Genomic DNA, 20111 nt, shown 5'->3' with positions numbered 1-20111 from the left:
CACAACCACTTCTGTCCCAAAGCATTTACCAAGGCAATGCATAGTTTGCACTGGAGCCAAAGTCCATTAATGTAGGAACAAAAAGCTGGCAGTACCTGACTTTCTAATGTAACCTGATATCACTATTTAATGTCTACAGAGTGAATTATTAACAGAGTTCCACCCAGTGCCTTATCACTGGGAGGCTGGAAAAATCACCTACTTCCAAGGGCAGGTTCAATGTCCTTTGTCAGACCTAGATTCTATAATTTCCCCCTTATCTTAGCCTTATTTACATTTTAAGTTGACAGGCATGACATATGGCTTAACACCCTTCCATGAAAAGACGAGCAAGAGGGTGAAGGTCACTGCTACCTGTCTATTGGAAGGGATCAAGCTGAAGGGGAAGCAGAGAGAGAGAGAGGGGGTGTGATTCTGTTTTCTTTTGATCTGGTTTGGCACTGAAAGTGCACACGCCTAAAAATAAATCTAACGTTTAAAGGGCACTATGACAGGGACAGGTTTGCAGGGTAAAGACAAATCCTTTCCTGGCCAGACAGAAACTCAGGTCATCTCTGCCTCTCCCAGGCCACTCTCTCATGCTCCTTTCTTCCCCTTGCCTTGTGCTACCCTGATAATCTCCCTGATAGAAACACCCATTTCAAGTGTCACATTCCCCTCCTGCTCTCCTATCCCTACCTCAGTTTCCCTCTGGAAACCCACCGCTGATAGAGGAGCCCATCATATCATAGTCACTTCTGTCAGGGCCAAGCCATGCCCCAGGTGTCTACTGAGATGTCCACAGCTAAGTGGTACCCGAGCATCTGGATGCTCCTGCTGCACCTGCAGGCTGAGCAGCAAGCCACGCTGTGACGTGAGAAACGTGACAGCCACACTGCTCAAGGGCCTGGCTTCTTGCCCGATAATTGGCTTGAAGAAGGAGGAGAAAAAAATTGTTTGCAAGAGTATCATGGAGAGACATCAAGACGGGGCTATTAATAACAGGCAGGACATGACCTGCATGCCACATGTCACAGGGCCTGATGGTGAGGCCATCGTGTGGTATGTGCAACTCAACGTGCCTTCACGAGGAGGCAAATGTAACCCTCACTCCTGCGGTCCTGCAGCTACTCAGCCTTGACATTGGATATCCCGGTGCTTTGTGATGTTCTTGGGAAATGCCTCAGGACCCCCAGGAGTGTTCCTCCGTTCTATGAACGGCTTTGACTTGGTCCTATGCCCATCCCCTACCACTGCAGAAGATGCCACGATGGGCAGGTATTGTATTTAATCCTCACTTAGCTGAGCTGCCACATCTAGACACAGACTAAAAGAGCCTTTGACTCACTCTGGGCAATTGCTCTCCCGACGGCTCCGTTGCAGCTCATGCTGTGGGGTGCTACAGGAGCACACGGAGGCTGCGTGGCTGGGCAAAGCAGGCAGCAAATCCAGCAGACAGCAAGTCGGGCTTCCCTCTGCAGCATGTGGGTCTCGGACATGGTAGACACAATGTGTTAGGCTGGCAACCTGCCTGTCCCTCCCCTGCAGCTCCTCACTGTTGTGGAACTCCCTCCATCCTCAGGACTGCAGATGCAGATGCTTTTTTCTCAGAATATACTGCATTTATTGGTAGCACCTCAAGGATTTTCCTTGCCTTGTTTTCTGGCCACTTTCCTCATTTTTGTAGGGTAACTTGGGTTGTTATTTCACGCCACATCCAAAATCCTGGAAAGTTATTGCAAGTGAGCACCCTCACCTGCCAGTGAGTTGTGCAGTCTCAAACTCCCCTTTAAACAACCCTCACTTCTGCACACAGACCTCAGCCCTCTTTCTGTGGGATCCAGCCTGGTATCCAACACCTCACAGACCTCTGGTGATTCTATACCCAGCACAAACCATTCTTCCATGGAGTCCAAGTGTCTCCCTTTCCTGCCAGCACCATGCAGAGACAACGACCTGTTCCTTCTCAGCAGTATTTTCTCTTCTGCAAACCACAACTAGCTTCTGCTTTACAGCAGTAAAAGCAGATCTCTATTTCACTGTGTTACTAGGAAGTGAAATTATTTCACAGTATTTGCCAAAATATCCTCCCTTCCCATGTTTCGGTATGACCAGGAACAGGAGGAAGATGCTGCTCTAGTTTCATCTACTTGAAGAGGTGTTTGGCACGCAGCTGAAGAGCAGAGCACGGCACAGTTAAACAAGAGCGGGGCATATCTGCTGGAGGCCAGGCTGCCTTCAGACCAAACACATCTGCCCAGAGAGCCAGCCTCTCACTTTTCATGGAGTAGCCCCCAGGGAAAGCCCCACTGCCCACATGGGAACCATCTTCCAGGACAGCTTCCAGTGCTACTCACTCCCCAGTACTGTCAGGTCCCTCCATCCAAGGGGCAGAGGCCAGCAAGGACCCTGGCCACACAGGTGAGCCAAGCCCTGGTGTTAGAGCAAAAGCAGGGATGGCCTCAGGGGTGACTCCATCCATGTGTCCACCCTGCTGAGACAAGGTACTCTGCGCAGGGCAGACACCTCAGGGCACAGCTAAATACCTCCCTCTTTATGGAGAGGGGATGGAGAGAGGCCAGTGATGTGGGAGGAACGGCCAGCCGTGCAGAGGGACGGGAAGGGCAACCTGGGAGAGGCTGGAGAAGGCTGATAGGGAAAGGTGGAGAAATCCCACCACCCTGTTCCTCCTCCGTGGCTTTGCTCTCGCCTCCTGCCACTTCCAACACAAACCACCAGGAAAGCAGCTGTCAGTCGGTGAGAGGGTGTGCCTTGGGGATGGAGGAGGAAGGAGGGACCTGGAGACGGAGCCCCAATGACAGAAAGGCAGGCGGAGATGCCCTAGCACCACCAAATGGCAATGACAGGAGACCGAGACTAAAGGCAATGGCAGTGTAAAGCCTTTTCTGTTCGCACTGCGTGCCTTCACAGGTCTGAGGAAGGACAGCAAGGTTCCCCAGGCTCACCACAGCCATCCTACTCCACCACAGTGCTCCACAGTCAAGGAGAGTGAGTAGCTACTGAGAGGTCACTCCTCTGCCCAAGACACAGCAGCAACCACAGACAAGGACACCTCAAGGTGAGGCAAGATGCTCATTTCTTGTCCACCCAGCAAGCAGCTCTGCCCAGCAGATTCCCCTGAGGAAAGGAGGAGAAAAATGTGTGTCACACCCTGACCAGAAGCCAGCACAGTCACATCAGCGGTCACAAAACTGCAAAATAACCTTGTGGCTTAGCTGAGCCAAACCCCATTGCTCTGAAATTAATTTACTAAAGCATATGCAACTCCAGAAGGATGGCCCATGGGAAACACCCCAAAAGAGAGACAAAGTTTTCTCCAAGTTGCTTGTAGGGTAGGTTAAGAAGGGCTTCCTCAGATAACTATCAATGGTGCAGCAGGAAGTATGTGACAGGCTCCCAGCCCAGTTCACACTGATGGACCTGAACATGACTGCAGAGGAATGCTGCAAAGCAAAAGGCAATCACACGACATGAAGGCCAAGGTGGACATTTTGGTGATGATTACCAGGTTTTAAGCCTGTTGACACAGTTTCCAGACATGGAAATTTCCCTGTGAAGTCATCTGAGGGACCTGCACTGGAGCCAGAACCTCATTGCCTTCTACACAGGGAATCAAATCTTGTGTCACTCCCTCCCTCCTGCATTTCTAAATCCTGTTTAAAAATAGGATGTTTCTGAGTTCAGCCTCCCCTAGTGAAAGCCATATGAACAGTTGCTATCCAAAACAGTCTTGTCATGAGTTGTGTATACCAAAAGACCACAAAACTGGAGCGCAGAAAGCCAGTGACCTCAGGAGAAGTAAAAATGTCTGCGAAATTACCCCTCCTCCACTGAAGAATGTTGCTTTCTCAGCCAGTGCCTTCCAAATGAGACAAATGCTTTTTAATTATTTGGCCCCCAAAGTCATTAAGTAGACTAGTACTGAGCTAACTGAAATCTGACATCTTTGCGCTGTTTTTTTTTTTTAAAGTGAGCATACTGCATTTCCTTCAAAAAAAATCTTTGCCATCCAAAAGAGCAAAAGCCAGCGGTCCATGTTTAATTCGTCCCTGTATGTTTGAGTTACGTGCACTTTAGGAGAGAGAGACAAGTATGCAAACATGGGAACAAAGCCAGCATTTGAAAAATTAATGAGAAAAAAAACCCTCACAGTCACTGCTCCTGCAGAAGCACTGCCTCCCATGAATTTATATTTACAGAAGCAACCAAGAGAAGACAGAAGCATGCAGTGTGGTCACTTGTGCTTAGCTCTCCTTCCCTTCTCCCTCTAGCAGCACAGGGACATGAGGTCTGGGTAGTTTCTCAGCCTGTGATACTGTGGGAGAGGAACTGCACAGCTGACTGAGCCGTCTGTAGTCTTTCTGTCAGTCAGATCTGCCTTGGGTCAGACATGGCTCCTAGGAAGGTCAGAAGTCTGCAGGAAGGAGAGAACTGCTGCAGTAGGCTTTCAATCTGCTGCAGCAGCAAACATCCATGCAACTCCTTCTCCAAAGCAAAAATCAAGGCTGAACATACCAGCAGTGGGAATCCTCCTCTGAGGACTTCACACTTCATGGGACTTGGTGCAGGACCCCTGGTGGGGAGAGACTCCCTGTCGCTGCTGGCTCCAGAGAGCAGAAAAGCCAGGCTGGAAGTATAGAGGACTAGGATGCCCATGCTGCTCTGTGCCACTGGGCACCCAGACAGCCCATGGCAGCAGCTTTCAGCCCATTCCTGGGAATGGGACAGGACAGGGAAGTCCCAGTGCCAAATCTGAGGTGACGTGACCTAGTGCCAGAGCTCCGCAGTGGCTGTAGGTGAACCCTGGCTAGCAACACCACATGCAAGCATGCCAGCGTGGGACACAGCTGGGCTGCTGTGGTCAGGCCTACGGCCACCATAGAGCACTAGGATTGCCTAACATGAACCTCCTGAGAAGGAGCTATGGACGCATGACCACGTGTCCCAGCTGTAGGAGCAATGACTTGCCTCTGGCAGAGTAAGTGCTGTCCACTCTCAACTCTGAGCAGCTGAGCAAGGTGACCTTGCTCTGTTTTCCCGCTCAGAGACCTTTTCTATGTTGCTCTGAAGACCAGCAGAGTACAGACCACCTCTGAGTAGACCATGTTAAGCAGAACCCAGAATGCGAGCAGCTCACCAGCAACTGGAAGGCCTTCTCAAGCAGAAAAGGCTCTCAAAAGTGTTCAAAAATATCTAGAGCCCTACAGCCTTGTGTGGCAACACAGCGAAAAGAAATTCAGAGGAGAAGACTTGGTACTGGACAACCACAGACGAGGAACTGGCCCTGAATTTCTCAACAACCATGAAACTCAGAGCTTTCTTCTTGGATGTTATTTTCTGTTAAGCACAATCCTTATACTGACAGTGTTTTCAGTGGTGCGAGTAGAAACTATTGCAGCCGGCTTCAACGACGGACAACCATTGTGAAAATGCCTACAATGGTGCAAGCATCCAAGTGAGACCTATTTTCTGGATGTTACTGCCCTCAGATACATCGGTGTTTTTCATCTCCCACTACTTGTTGCGCTTGCCTCTCCACAAAAGGTCGTCTGAACTCACCTGGCCAACATTTTGCTCCAGTTAGAGCTGGAAAAGAGGACATCTGAAAAGGCAATGGCCTTTCTCAAGATGAGACCCTCACCACCCCAGGGACATATTCAGATATTTGACATTTTGAGCATGCACAATGTGGAAATTTATCTTCAGCTGATTCTTTTAAAGTAAACAAGCAAGAACACAATGCCTCTGCAAAACCAGTACATTTCAGGGGACAGCAAATACCTGAATGCTGGAATAATGTGTAGGGTCAATACTACTTTGGCACCTTTTTTCTGTTTTCTTCGCTACAGATCAAAAGACTTTATGTTATTAATAAAGCAAGAATTCTCCGTTTGAGTGCTCTACAGATAAATCAAAAGCCTGTGGTATCGAACAGTGAAAAGTTTAGAAAGGAACCTAGGGCTGGCAGAAAAACACCCTAGCAACTCAGGAAAAACTGGTGGGTTTTTAGGATCCTCTGGAAAGGCTAGAAGATAAAATTGGCCTGAGCATCTCAAGTAACGCTTATGGCAACACCCTCCCCTCCCCCCACCTCCACCCCTTTTTTCTGCAGAACTGGCTACTAGCACTGGCCAAGGCTTGAAAGACTCTCACCTCTCCTCCTCACCTCTGATTCCTTGTTGGGTGACCTTGGAAATGTACTTGGGGTCACCTTGGACACCCAAAAGGGCCAGCTATAGGCACTAAGCAAAACCATTAAGTTCCACATCTTGCCTTGACCCTTTCCTCAGTCCTGCCTCTCTCTGAGCACATTCAGAGCCTCCCTGCCTGACGTGACATTTCTCCAGCTGTCACGAGCTCAGAAGTACCTTCAGCAGAAGACGGGAGCAGCACGATTTCCCCACACCCTGCTCCTCCCCGACAGTCATGGCTCAGGGGAAAGGCATGTCTCTGTCTGTCACACGTACACCATTTATAACCAAAACCACTTTGTCCAAGGACTGTTCCCACCTTACCAGTGAGGAGTGTGGTTTTCTGCCAACTTACTATTTTTTGGGGCCTGTTTACCCACAACCACTGCCTAGCTCGCTCCAATTTGTTGACATCCTTCTTTTGAAGGTCCTCAAACTGGACACCATGCTTCTGATACAAGCCTACAAACCAAGCATATCCCCTGCTCCTGTCACCTGGGTATGAGCTAGGCAGGAGAAGTCACCACTGAGAACAGAAGACACAGAGGTAGGTCCAGAACATCAAGGATATTTTTTGGCTTGACCAAACATTGGAATGAAGCTGGATGAGCACTGTCTGAAACTGTGCTTAGAGGTGTGGTTATTCTGAACGAGAGACTGCTGCATCTCAGAGCTGGCAACCTCTGCAGAAGTCAGGGCAGCAGCTAGGAAAGAGGGTGTTCTTGCAGACATCGAACTCCACCAAACATGGGCTGCAGAAGAGGCTAAGCCCATGGCAACAGTGCACCTGGATGTTAAGTTTATGCTAGAATTACATTTGCATGTTACCTGTTCAGAAGTCCCTTTCTTTTCCATCTTGTGCAATCTCGTTTCCCTGAGTTCCTTAGCACTCCTTTTTCTCTTGAGCCTGCCAGTACTGGAGTTAAGATGAAATGGAATGAAACCTATAGCTTTGTGGACAGAGGGTGTTCTACAGTCATCAGAAAGGTCAAAAGGGGAGATGGCACCTACAGAAATCTTGAGAGGAGTCAGAGAAATGGGTGCCAACTAAGTTCTCGCTGGACCCTGAATGAATACCACTGCCAGTGGTTATGATGGTGACGGGGTATGAAAAGTGCCATCAGGCTGAACTCTGGGAAGGGGTTTCAGATGGCGACCTGAAGCCGGCAACCCCCCACCCCCCTGTTTTCTTTCTCCTCTAGACTAACATCGGCTGCTTTGCAAGTTTGGCACTGGCAAACCGGTGAAAGAATTTGTGCCTGATTTGCCAGGCAAAAGGGGACCAGTTTATGATGCTGTCACACAAGGTCAAAGTCACCTGTGAAACAGGGCAGGCCCCAGGCTAAGCACGGAGACAAGCCCACAATAGCGTTAGCTGCCAAATTCCAAAAGCCTTTGACTGCAGCACTATGACCTCAATGTAAGGGATGCAGGACCGGTTGAATTATCCACGGCAAGCAAACATGCAAACTCTCTGGCCAACCTCAGCACTGCTACCTGTTAACAGGCTGCAGGCAAACCGCCTTGCTGTTTACAGCTGTTTGTTATGCAGAAGCGGACGAACTGTTCATGCAAAACACATTTCAGCCTAGGAGCTGTCTGCCAGCCCTTTACTTCTGCAACTCCCCGCCCATGAGCTGCGCTGCAGATGGCAGAGCAGTACGTATCCCTTGCTCCCTGTAGTACCTGTTAAGTCCTACCCGTAAGCAGAAGAGAGACACAGCCCAGGGAGGAGGAGGATGCTGCGTGTGAAGCCTGTGGGTAGATTTCACCTTCCTTTTTTGCAGATGCTTACGCATGTATTTGCTTGTATCCATTTTCCACTCTTTCTTGTTTTCCTCTAGAGATTATCCTCTTCCTCCAAGGGGGATTTTTGCCTGAGGGACCAAACTGGGGACTGTGCCAAGTCTGTCATTAGATGCACTTCTCCCACTGCTGTCTCTCTGTTTGCAGCCAGCGCTCTGTCCCTTTCCGTCTTCAACAGTCTCGAAGCAATTTCCAACTCTCCTGGCTAAATAATCAAAACCAAGGCACTCCCGTGCTTGTGGAAAAAGTTAGTGCTGTGCTATCAGTGTTGCAGGAACATGCCTTTGAAGCCTTGCACTACCCTTTCCAGAGGCAGAGCTCCGTTACCAGAGATGGTCTTCAGCACAGCAAACCGCTTTTGGGGAAGAGGAAGGATGGGGCTGAAGGCAGCTCAGAAAGACTGGCTGCTCCAAACTTACAAAGGAAAAAATAAAGTGCAAGACCACTCCTTTATTTTTTGTCTTCCCCCCCACCCCCCACCCCTTTCTCTTTTTTTAGGCATTTTTTTTTTGCAGGGGAGGGCCAGTTCTCTTGCCAGCCCCTTTCACCTATAGTCCGCTACATCTCAATGTCTTGCAAGGCTGAGCTCACTGCCTAGCACTCTAGTTTGCTCCACTTGCTCTGATGCAGTTGCACAGAAAGCAGCTCTGTCCTGCCCACGCAAAAAATGCCTTTTCACATTCTGCCAGCAGCAAAGAGACAACAGTCCCAGGCTCTGTGGTTTGTGCAGACAGCCAAGAGAGAGTCTAGGAGGCAAAAGCTGCCCTGAGAGGGAGTGACACCTAACCCTGAAAGCAACAAGATAAGGCATCCCAAATGCAGCAATTTGTTCTAAGAAACTGAAAATCCCTTCATCCCAGCTTAAATACTTGCACCAAACCACTACCAAAAAATAAGCATCACTCTTTCCTCACTTCACCAAGTGCTTCAGAGACTCTTCCCAACTTCGAATCAGTTCAAGACTTCCTAAAGGCCAAAGGCTAAGCACCCCAATCTGCAACCGAGGACCTTGGCAAATAATTGGTTTCCACAAAGACCAGCTCCTCCGCCACTCCTGTGCAAATAGGCAGTATAACAGAAATGATCCCAGCCCTAACAATTGCACAGCAGCTGTCGTTACTTGTTCTCACTGAAGTGCAGAAACAAAACAACCAAATCCCAATCTAGCTGTCTTCCTCCTTTGCTTTTTGGGAAGGCTAGAGAGTGAGCCAAAAAGAAACACATCCTCATTTCCCAAAGCCTTTGGTGTTTGGGAGATGACGTCTCAGCCTCACAGTTGCATTCCCTCCCCTGGCTGCCTGAAGTCCCCATCTCTCTTGCAAAGGGTCTGTGGAAATTGTATGCTGCAGCAACAGCACAGCTTCTACCTTCCAGCCAAGTCATATTAAAAGGCAGCAAAGACCAACGGGACAATCCATCCTCTGGAGGTATTGCCTCTTCCTTTTAAGCTGACTGAGCCATGCGCTTGCTCCAGGGCCACCATTCCAGTGCCCACACAGAGGTATGAGCGATAGTGCTACTGGAGAGATCTCGGGTCTCCAGTCTGGCCTCCAGCTGCTGCTTCAGATGACAGGACTCCTGCAGGTCCCATACAGTATCTGCGGGCTTTGTGCAGACAGCTCAGATACCAGAGGGCACCAGACAGCTATGTTTAGGTAACTAAATCTTTCCCCTAGCAGGCCCTATAGGTCTAGTTCTTAATGAGCTTAAGATAGAGTGAATTACGCGCTGCTCGTGCCACGCTTTTCTGAGAGGAAGAAATAAAGTGGAATTGGAAACAGGACTAGAGTGAAAACTACAGATCTATGGCAAACCCAGCAAGTGGGAAACATTTTTAAGTAACAGGCATCCTTCTGTCTCCTCGAGAAAACAAGCTTCTGGCTGGCTCCATTTGCTCATTAAACTGCCAAAATGCTCAGTTCACCACGTTTCCTTGAGATGTTCTGTAGACTATGTCTGGAAAGACTCACATACTCCTTTTCCATTTCAAGGCCTGTCATTTGAGGTTGTAGCCTTCCGAATGGATCGCCAAAGCTGTTTTGTAGTGGGACGCTGCAGTCCCTGCCATCCTTTGTGTTTGCCCTTATATTGGTAGATCCTGAAAGAATGGCTCCAAGCACAGCCAGATTGCTCTCTACGCTGCATGGGTTCCCAACAGGCGAGGAAGTCATTGGTGCCTTAGTGGTGTGCTTAACCGTCCTCCAAGACAGCTTTTCACACTTGCATGAAGCCAAAATAAATCCATCAACATGGATCAATAGAGAATCTTGGCGAGACATTCTAGTGCTACCGCTAAAACCACTGGCAGCTATTGGTTCCCAGAAAGCTTTCAAGAGTGAGACAGCCTGTTTCAGGAACTCAAGGAGCAGAAAACAGTGTTGGAGCTTGCTTTTAAAGCAGAAAAATCAAGCTGTAAGTGAAAGAGAAAACACAGCTGAAGAAGGTGACGTGAAAAGGTGACTTTCCCCAAAAAACACTGGATGAAGAATCAACACTTTGCATTCCAGCACTGCCTATGCAATGATGGATGTCTCCTCTTGCAGCCACACTACAGCAACAATGCAGTAAAGTTCAAGGTGCAACTATAGAAAGTGATTTTGTTTAAAAAAGACCCAAACTGATTACATTCATGCATACTCACATACCTATAATCACAAGTGCTATGACATGTTTCCAGTGTGCAAGCATCAAGGATCCATGGTCTTGCCAGGATTACTTGCAATGACAGGGAAGGAAAAAGATGCCAGCTCTGTCCCCCCACCCTCCTGAACTCTCAGGCTGGTGAGCATATGCCTGTTTTGGATGTGCTCTTTGTACCTGTAGGAGTCCAACCTGTGACTAGGATCATCTTGTCCTACCTCTGTGAATCATTAGGATACGCTTGCTCTTCTTTGTTTCCTTAGCTCAATAACTCATAATAAGTTCCAATCTCATTCTTTTATCATCCAACCAGCATATTTTTATGCTTTGGGATTTCAGATTGGTCTTGTCTTGGTTTAGGTTGCCCCTTGTTCATTCCATCTAGGTATCCCAAGGAGCTGTAGGAGTGCTGTAATTTTGATGACCTGCTAACACACGTGCCATCAGCACCTGTCATTCTCATACACCTCTAACACCTTCCCTCTGGTGGTTCTTAGACACTTCCATTGCTTCTCCATTCATATCAATGTGTCTAATTCAAATCCCACAAACTCCTGATAGCGTGAAAGAGCCGAAGAGCGACTGCTGATGCTCCTCTGCAGTCATCACAAACACAGGCTACAGGGTTTTATGCCATCAGTCCAAGTGACTGAATGCACTCAGAGCTCTTGGAAGTCTCAGCGCTACAGCAAGGCCAGGCAGACTACAATCCCATTGCCTGATAAAGCATTTGCAGAAGGTACATCCTGCATGTCCAGAAGCGAGGTGCAGAGCCAGCTGCTTTGGAGATCAGGAGCTTGAGTAGAATTCATTCAGGCAAAGGCCTGTCTCCAAAAAGAGCTCAGTCAAAATGATAAGAGCAGTTGCACAGCCTCAGAGGTGTCTACTGGAAAGCAGCAGTCGAGGGTTTTGGGGAGACAGCAACTAAGGAGACAAGGCAGCTGATTTCCGTTTCTAGCACTATCCTTGCTCACTGTATAAACTTGAACAGCAATTTAGTGCTCTGCCTGAATTTCATTCTCTGTAGAACAGGCTAATAACTTCACTGTAAAGTTGCATAAAACTTACCATGCTTGTCCCTCTCCTTAAAGCAAGCACAGGGCTCAGCCCAACTGCACATACTTTGGGAGATTATATTCTTGATATGGAGGGGCTGCTGAACTATGATACAAGATGCCATGGTCAGGACCACAGCACAGGGAAAAGAAAATAAGAGGGAGAAAGGGGAAAATAAAAGGTAAGCCTTAGCCCAGCCACGCACAGCACAGCCGGTGCAGGACAGTGGAAAGCTTGAACAGGAAATCAAAAGGGGGACAGAAAGCAGTCAGTTGTGCTTCAAGGTATGTTACACTTACTTAGTCCTGCCAAAAACCCCACAAATAAACAGAACAGTGGTTGACTGCGAGGCTGAAGGGTGGTTGGTGCGGATGGAGGAACAGAGGTTATCTAGAGTACATGCAGACAGTTCAGTCCATTCTACATGGGCTCCAGAACTCAAAGAATGGGGCAGGGGAAGCACTTTTGACACATTTATAGTCTGAAAGAGAGACCACTGTAGGTACAAAGAGCTCTAGAGCATAAGGAATTGGCTGAGCTGCAGGATGTGCTTGAGGAGATTCTGTGCAATTTTTACAAGATTATACAGATGGCAGAAAAGAGAAGGAGGAACAGATGGAAAGTTCCCCACAGCAATGGCAAGGTGTTAAGCTGTGAAGCCTGTTGACATACAGCATGAACACAGTTGGACAAGCTTACTATATAACCAGTGGCACACAGCCAAGCTCTATGTTCTTCACCTCTCAGACACAAAAGCTGATGTTTCCATCACAGAGTATTTTGCTCACTACCACAGCTACCAGCAAGGACCTGAATTAGGTCTGTGGTCTCTTGGCTCAGGAAAGAAGTTCAGCAGCTTTGAGCATGACTACCTCAGTTCACGACAGAAGATCCATCCACTACGACGCATGCACTGCAACCTCTACAGAACTGGTTTCATGCACGGACAGAATCAGCCAAGCAGAGAAATTCATTCACTCTCTGCCAAATCACGCCCTTAAACAAACAAAAAATTCCCATGTCTGTGTCAATCAGTATCCACCAAGGTGGGCAGGTCTCTTGGCTGGAGGACAGGAAGGAGACATCTCTCTCTTCTGCCTGAAAGGCAGCAAAATCAGAGGCTGTTAACAGAGATTGTTTTTATAGTGAAAGGGCATTGTCTAAGAATCATTCATTTTGGAAGTCTTGATCCAATACTTACAAGAACATCACCATCTCCCAGAGTAAACTATGGAGGAAAACATCTTGCCCATATGTTGCGGCGTAGTGTTTATAATACAATTGACTTCCTCTATGGAGCTGCCACCATCTCAGCCTGAGAATACCTTGCTCTGTGCTAAAAGCTGCACCCCTGCTGGGATTGCTCCACAAAAACAGCCAGAAAGGCTGATTCAGGTCCTCCAGAGTTCCGTGGTGCCACACTCTGAAGTGTTAAACAGCTACACAATGTTAAATGCTGCACAACTATCACAAGAGCATCTTGCTCCAAACAAAATCTATTGTTTGTCACAAGATCCTGTACTCGACAGCACAAAACCACTTTCTCAACATCGTTTCTTCCAGTCCTCCTGAAACCATATGTAGATCTTTTCATCTTCCTGATCCCCCAAGTACAAACTTTTAAAAGATTTTTATGTTTGAAAACATTATTTTCCTCTTTCAAGGCCAGCACAAGTTTTCCATGCTTGAAGTCTGACAATCTGTCAGAAAAATCAAAGGCATTTCAACAGGCTTACTTGCTGAATCTAGCAAAGCATCACTGCACCTCTTCCACATGATGCTACACTTAGCGATGCAGCTCTAGTGCAGAAAGAAATACCCATCACACAAATACACGTCACACATCTAACTTAAATTGCGTTCAGTTTCAAAGTGACCCTGTCCTTGCCACAGTTTTTAATCTCTAACGGTGGCAGCAGCCTCAGAGGAGATGTGCATGTGCTAGCGTACATGAATGAAAGCACCATTCAACCATGAAAATTTGCCACAAGCTTTTTGCCATGACTTGTGAAGGAAGCAGAGAGTTTCTCCACTTACTTATACAGTCCTCCCTACCGTTAGTGTCTGTCAAATGGCTGCAGCATTCGGGAGCCACAACACCGCGCTATACAAGCTCCTAACAAGGCAGCAGTCCCTGATCTGATAAGGGTTCTGTAAAACCTGTTCGTAACAGTTCGGCCAGCCGCACAGTCAAGGTTACAGCACGGAGTACAGCTGCTTCCAGACATGGCTTGTTAGAAAATCGGTACAAGTGGGGTCAGGGAAGGACTACTTCACGTAAGCAAAACAAGCAAGAGCAAGGAGCGAGCCAGTAAAATCCCGAGAAGCAGCCCCAAACCCCAGCAAATTTAACGGGTCTGAAAAGGGTCTGAAGAAAAAACATGTTGTCTGACTCTGCAGATGAACAGGGGAAAACAAAGCACCAGCATAGCTGAAGGAAACTGCTCCCAAAGGTCTCTAGCACACTAACAGATGGGCTCTGCAGGCACCACAGCAATTCCCTCTGATGCCGGCTAAGGATGCCTGACTTCTTGTTCAGCCATGCCCCATCCAGGCTTCTCAACTCAAATAAACGCCCCTTACCTACAGGGCTGCCTGCCCACTGCCTGTCCACTCCAAGGCTGCCAAGCGCGGTGACTTGCTTTATCGACATCACTCGTAGCAGGACGTGCCTTAACTTTCTGAACTAATACACCACAAGACACTGTGTTGGTAGGAAAGAAGAGCTCTCTAGCAGTAACAAGGAACAGAGTCCTCTGAAGAGTACAGCTGGTCTGAAGGTGCTGTCTGTGGCCAAACACACATGGAAAATTCCCAGTTTAACTAAGTGATCCCAGCAGCAGGCTAAGACTGCTGGACAATCTACAGCTTGTTTTCCTCCTTGACTGGTTTTCACAGAACCAGAGCAGTGTTGTCTGGAAAGGAAGTGGCAAGGTCTTTCCTCCAGCTGCCCATTCGGAGCAGAGCTATCACGAACATGAGGTCCGGGTGATGGCTCCACCTTCCCTCTCTGTGTGGGACAGCAGTATATGGCCATACTGTTCCTCAGATCATGCTTAAATCCAGCCAAGCAGTGCAGAAGCAGTCAGGTACCCTCTCAGGACATGGCATCAGGCATCCCAAAAAGCCTGTTCCCAAAGGTCACCAACTGTATTAAACACTGAGATTATATGGATAGCTAGAAGCACACACCCGGCCTACCCTGCCTAGATCAGCTCATAACGCCACTTCTCCCTTCTTGTTAGGTTTCTATCATCTTAGTCCATATCTGCACGCGTGGAAATCAATCACAAACATTCAAGTATTTTCAAATGAGAAAGGGAGGCACTTTGAGTCTCATACTGCTGGCTGCTACACCTGTCTCTAAATGACATATAAAGCACTTCCATGCTGCCTAGAGCATAGGTCTTCAACTACTTATCCATTCAAACTATGAATTATTATAAAATAAAGAAAGGATCACAGCAAGGAGACCTCCAGATCACACTGATTGCAGTCATAAGTAAAAATCAGCGATGCCCAAGCAGGGTGTTTTGCTGAGCATGTAACTGTGTGGGTAGGTGGGTAGGTGTGTCACGCTTCGTGGCCAGCCTGCAGCCCAGCACCTGCGCAGCACCCCAACGCTGGACACAAGCATGATGAAGCAATTCCTGCTTATTGGGACATCTCTGGCTCACAGAGATCCATTTGGCTACGTGTGCTCTTTAAAAGTCAACATCGCTGAAACAGGGAGCATAAAGAAGGTCAGAATCACCTGCAACTACCTTACCAATGCAAAATCATTACTACCATTCACTTCAAACAGCAAAAAAAACATGATTAGCAATAACTTAGCCAGGAAAGTTGGCAAAACCCCCTCACCATGTATCTACAAGCAGTGTCACAAGATTTACAATTAGCATGTGCGGTCATGACCACACCAAGTTAAGATCACGGGAGCATGGTACGTACGACTCACAGGGCACCCCTGAATTGAGTGGCCACAGAGGCCACAGCCAGCTGAGCCATACAACCATGTGCCTAATCAGAGCATGCCCAGAGGTCACCTCTGCCATTAAGAGGTGTCCCAGGCTCCTGTAATTCATTCATTCAAAAAAGCTCTTCCTCCGTGTGATGTGAGGCCACTTGGTGCAAAGCAGTCACACTCCTTTAAGAAGCACATCCCTGAAGCTACCTCGGGCTTTTCTCCCACAGAGCTCTCCAACTTAAAGAGGGCAAAAGACAAGTCAGTGCTGGAGGCTGTGAACGTGCAAAGACCAAACTTAGAAGGAACCCAAGAGAGAAGCAACTTACCCTCCTGCAAAGCCTCGTCTGCATCCATACTTGCAGATCAGCACCGCATTCTCCATGGGATGAGCAGGAAGGTCTTCTAAAACGAAGTGTTCCCTGCTCCCTACCGTGGCTGTTCGGCTCGGCCACAGCTCAATACAAGCCACAGCAGAAGCATGGACTGACCATCACCTGGCTACTTCACTGATCACCATTAGGGGAACCCTGGTAAGCTCTCACTGTCACCCATGGGGCTGTCAAATACAAAGTCCCTGAGGGGCCATGGATGGTCTTGCTTGTGACAGAATGATGTTCTATACATTGAGGCCATTTCAAAGCCTCCAGCCAGCAACTGGGTCTCTTGACATCTCTACAGGCAAGACTTCCAATTTCTTTTTAAAGGGCTGTCGTCGTCGTCCCCCAGATTAAAAAGAGCATACAAAGATCTTGCCTAGCACCAACTTCTTTCCAGGGGAGGCAAAACTTCACCAACGGAAGAAAAAGGGAAGGGTAGGACTTAAAAAACAGCCTTGGGAACCATTGGGTGAGAGAAACTAATTGTCCCTTAGCAAAGCTGTGGTGAAAGAACGCTGCTTCCATAAGGTCACCAAAGAGCAGTGAAGGCCTGCAGTGAAGCACTGAGAGCACTCCAAGGGCATGACAGCCTCAGCTCAAGATGAACCGAGGGTTGTTTTTTTTTTTTTTACTTATTTCCACTGTTGGGAGCAGCCCCCTCCTCACTGCATTGTTAATTTTCAACAGAATATGGAAGCAACAACAGCTACCTTGTTAAACTGAATTATTACTTTATAGTAAGACAAGCACAAACAGAAGCAGTTCCTATGGACAAACGACACTTGCCCCTGCAGCCATGCCTCACTAGGAGGTTGATAGGAAACCACAAACTGTTGTGACTTCTTCCCCATACAGCTAGCAACATTTGCTCAGACATTTGCTCATTGAGACAGAGAGGTTATTATTGCTTTTTAACTTGCCCAAGAAACCTTTCTTCCCGTCTAACACAACCCCAAGATTCTATGAATCCCTCTTGCATTCACATAAATACATATTAAGAAAGCTACTTGAAAGGACTCATGTTGAAATTTGTCTGCAACTCCTCTGCTTAAAGTTTGCTAGTGTTTGCAGTAGCAGCAGAATTGCTCAAGTACAGCTCCTGAAATGTGAAATAAAAAAACCCCAACAAAACACGGCCTCTTGCTATATCAGCAGGATAATGTCTGTATGGTTGGGTTTTTTTCTGCATAAAAAGAAGATTGTTTCTTACATAGTTGTCTATGAATTTTTCCAGCATGGGATGATGACTCCTCTATTAAAAAAAAAGAAAAAATCATTACAGCAGAGATCCACTCAGTAAGGTTCTCTGGATGAACAAACAAGAAAAACATTGTTTGACTGAACACACGCATCACTCCTGAAATCACCTATTTTTTCCCTCAGATGTCCCCTTCCCCTTTAGATACAGCATCCAGGAAAATTAATCTCTTTACTGAGCACTTGTGAACTAGTCATGAGATTTAAGCTACCTAGCCAAGGCAATGCTGCTAGTCCACCACAGAAGACTAATCATGGGCTGCTGAAGTAATCTCATGCTTATAGAGTGCATACAGTACCTGACATGTTAATAAATACCAACTTATTTCAGTCAGTTTGTTTACATTTCAAGTAAACCAACACTGATAAAATTCACTTAATCTGAAAAGCACAGAATCAAACATTCTGTGAGGCAAGTTACAGCTTACAGCTTGACATTAGTCCAACTTAGATAAAATAGTATCTGGAACGATTCTACTGATTTCTGCAACTCATTGATAAAAAAATACTCAAGCAGTAAACAGAAAACAATTACTATTTAACCCTTAGCTCAAAATATATTGTTGAAGATATTTAACACAAAGAAACAACTCCATACTTAAATGATTTAAAATTACAACAGCTCTTCACTTAAGAAACTTGTAGTATAATCTGTAACAAATAAGGGCTGTGAGCCTACTTACAGACCTGTAAATAAAAGACTAGTGACAAAGTCTGTGATCCTGCCGGCACCTCAAGGGGAGATCTGCTGAGCTAGACTCAGTTTTATCATAGAAACCTGCATGACAGTAAGTCAAAGACAAAAAAAGTAGATTACCATGGTTCTTCAGAAAAGAGGATACAAAGGTTGTCACAGCAAAAAGCAAATAACATAACTAATAATTTGCACAAAATATGGGCTGACAAATAAATGGTATTTTCGGAGTAAGCATATCAGAGATTTGGATTTTAACCTTCTGAAAATACATCAATTATTGCTAAGAAAGAAAGGAAACTGTGAAGTTCAACAAGATTCTACAAGTAGACAAGTATTTACTTTCAGAAGGAAAAGGAACATCGTTCTAAAGTACTTGTGGCTATCCAAATCTGCGACTCTAGAAAGAAAACTGCTTCCTTCCTACATGTGAAGGAAGTGAGAATTGACCAATACTTCGCTTTTTTACGTGAATTTAAAATGAAGTTTTCATGTTTCCATTGGTCGGATTTAACAGTCAGAAGAGCAAGGGGAGCTGGATGGAGTTTGATTAGCCAAGCAGTGAATGTTCTCAACAAAGCTTTATTACAAACTGGTTATTTTGTTGTATAACGTAAGTCGTAAGAAAGAATGAATGAATTATAACACAGGGATTAACAAACTAACTTTTTTTGGACTAAGAGCAATCAAAGTACATCACTTTTCAGAACAAGCTATTTAATGCAAAGGTGATCACATTAATGTAGTTTGTAACAGCCCACAGAGACAAAGCAAATTAACACTATGGCCTCTTTTGAGTACCATCTTATCTGGGGCCTAGGAAGGAAGCAGAAATTGTTAATAATTAGATGTGGCCTTTACTAAGAAAATCATATTAATCTTCCAATGTTAGATTTTGAGATAAAGGCACAGTTTCGTGGTGGCAGAGGCATGGGAAGGTACCGAAACAGTTGAGCGTGCTTTTAATTATGAACTAGAAGCTTCTTGTTTTGTTTTACATAACCACCACATAGCACAAACTTTTAAGGATCTGGCACGCTTTGTTACTTCACTTATTTTTAAGTCCAAATGGCTGACAATGTCTAAAAGCAACATTAAATGAAGCGCAGCTATGTGTGTAGCAGAAATAGGAGGTAACAAACCTCCTTCTCTTTTTATATACAGGTTAAAAAAAAATTACTATCATACTGCATTAATGGACTTTTTATTCAATAAACATCTCTTCTATTTCATGTGGAACCAAACATATCCCTTAAAGGAAACCAAAAAACCCAAACCCCAAACAACACAGTACTTCTCTACTGCTTTAGAATTGAATGTGCTCCCATTTTTCCTAGACTTCGTAAAAAATCAACCAACCAAAAAAACCCCCAACCAAAATTACTAGCAGGAACTCCTAGAAGAGTGCCTTATCAGGACAGGCCAGCCCAGCTGCTTGCTATTTCAGTTCTTCCAGCAACGTCTTACTTGTGTGCAATGAATAATCAGATGCTAGATATCATTAGAGTATGGCATAGTGAATAAATACTACCCACAGGCTGGGGTGGAACAGCAGCGCACAGGCCCAATCAATCTTTGCATGTTTAAATTACATGTTTTTAAAAGCCAAACACTTTGCCTGGATTCCACATATCAACCTTACTGCATGAAAGGTTGCAAACAACAACAGAACCATCAGTATATAAAAACCCCCCGATGCTGTAACACAGGCTTCAAAGAGCAAAAAGCTTCCACACTCCTCTTTATTTCAAGAGACTATTAGTTAAGGTGCTTTCAGATTCTGCATTGCAGACAGGTTGGCAGAGGTGGCTGTTTAATAAGCTCATAGCAGTCTTCAGCGGGTATCTGAGAGCAGCTGCGAAGGCAGAACCCCTGAGCTGCTAGTTTCTGTAGCGGGGCATTTGTGGAGCAGGGGCTCCCTCTAAGGGGGCTGAGGAGGAGACTGTCATAAGCTGTCCAGCATGCATTCTCTCGTTCACCCGCAGTTCACAGCCATCCTGTAGCATCCTTATAGCTATCCTTGCAATGTTCTTAGAGTCATCAAGTCCGCTGTGAGGTCTCCCATCGTAATTCATGCCCAGCTTTTCAAGCATGATTGTCAGCTTGGTCTGGTTCCTAGGAAC

At 46.4% G+C, this 20111-nt stretch overlaps 2 protein-coding genes across 9 annotated transcripts in view; one reads left to right on the top strand and one right to left on the bottom strand.

The window, feature by feature from the left end:
• The window catches only part of PPP1R3B (protein phosphatase 1 regulatory subunit 3B), a 37121-nt gene extending 17465 nt beyond the window's left edge, over positions 1-19656 (top strand). For all 6 annotated transcript variants that reach the window (XR_013929588.1, XR_013929589.1, XR_013929590.1 and 3 more), the window contains one exon: positions 1-19656. This exon is cut by the window's left edge. The gene's annotated coding sequence lies outside the window, so the exon portion shown is untranslated.
• ERI1 (exoribonuclease 1) overlaps positions 19176-20111 on the bottom strand; it is an 11250-nt gene continuing 10314 nt past the window's right edge. For all 3 annotated transcript variants that reach the window (XM_080396189.1, XM_080396187.1, XM_080396188.1), the window contains exon 7: positions 19176-20111. In XM_080396189.1, coding sequence (XP_080252315.1) covers positions 19869-20111 — 243 coding nt within the window. In that variant the 3' untranslated portion in view covers positions 19176-19868.

This window comes from Falco punctatus (assembly GCF_963210335.1).
Source record: "Falco punctatus genome assembly, chromosome: 1".
Classification (NCBI taxonomy): Eukaryota; Metazoa; Chordata; class Aves; order Falconiformes; family Falconidae; genus Falco; species Falco punctatus.
Note: the sequence above shows the minus strand (reverse complement) of the source record. Positions and strands in the feature narration are given on the sequence as shown.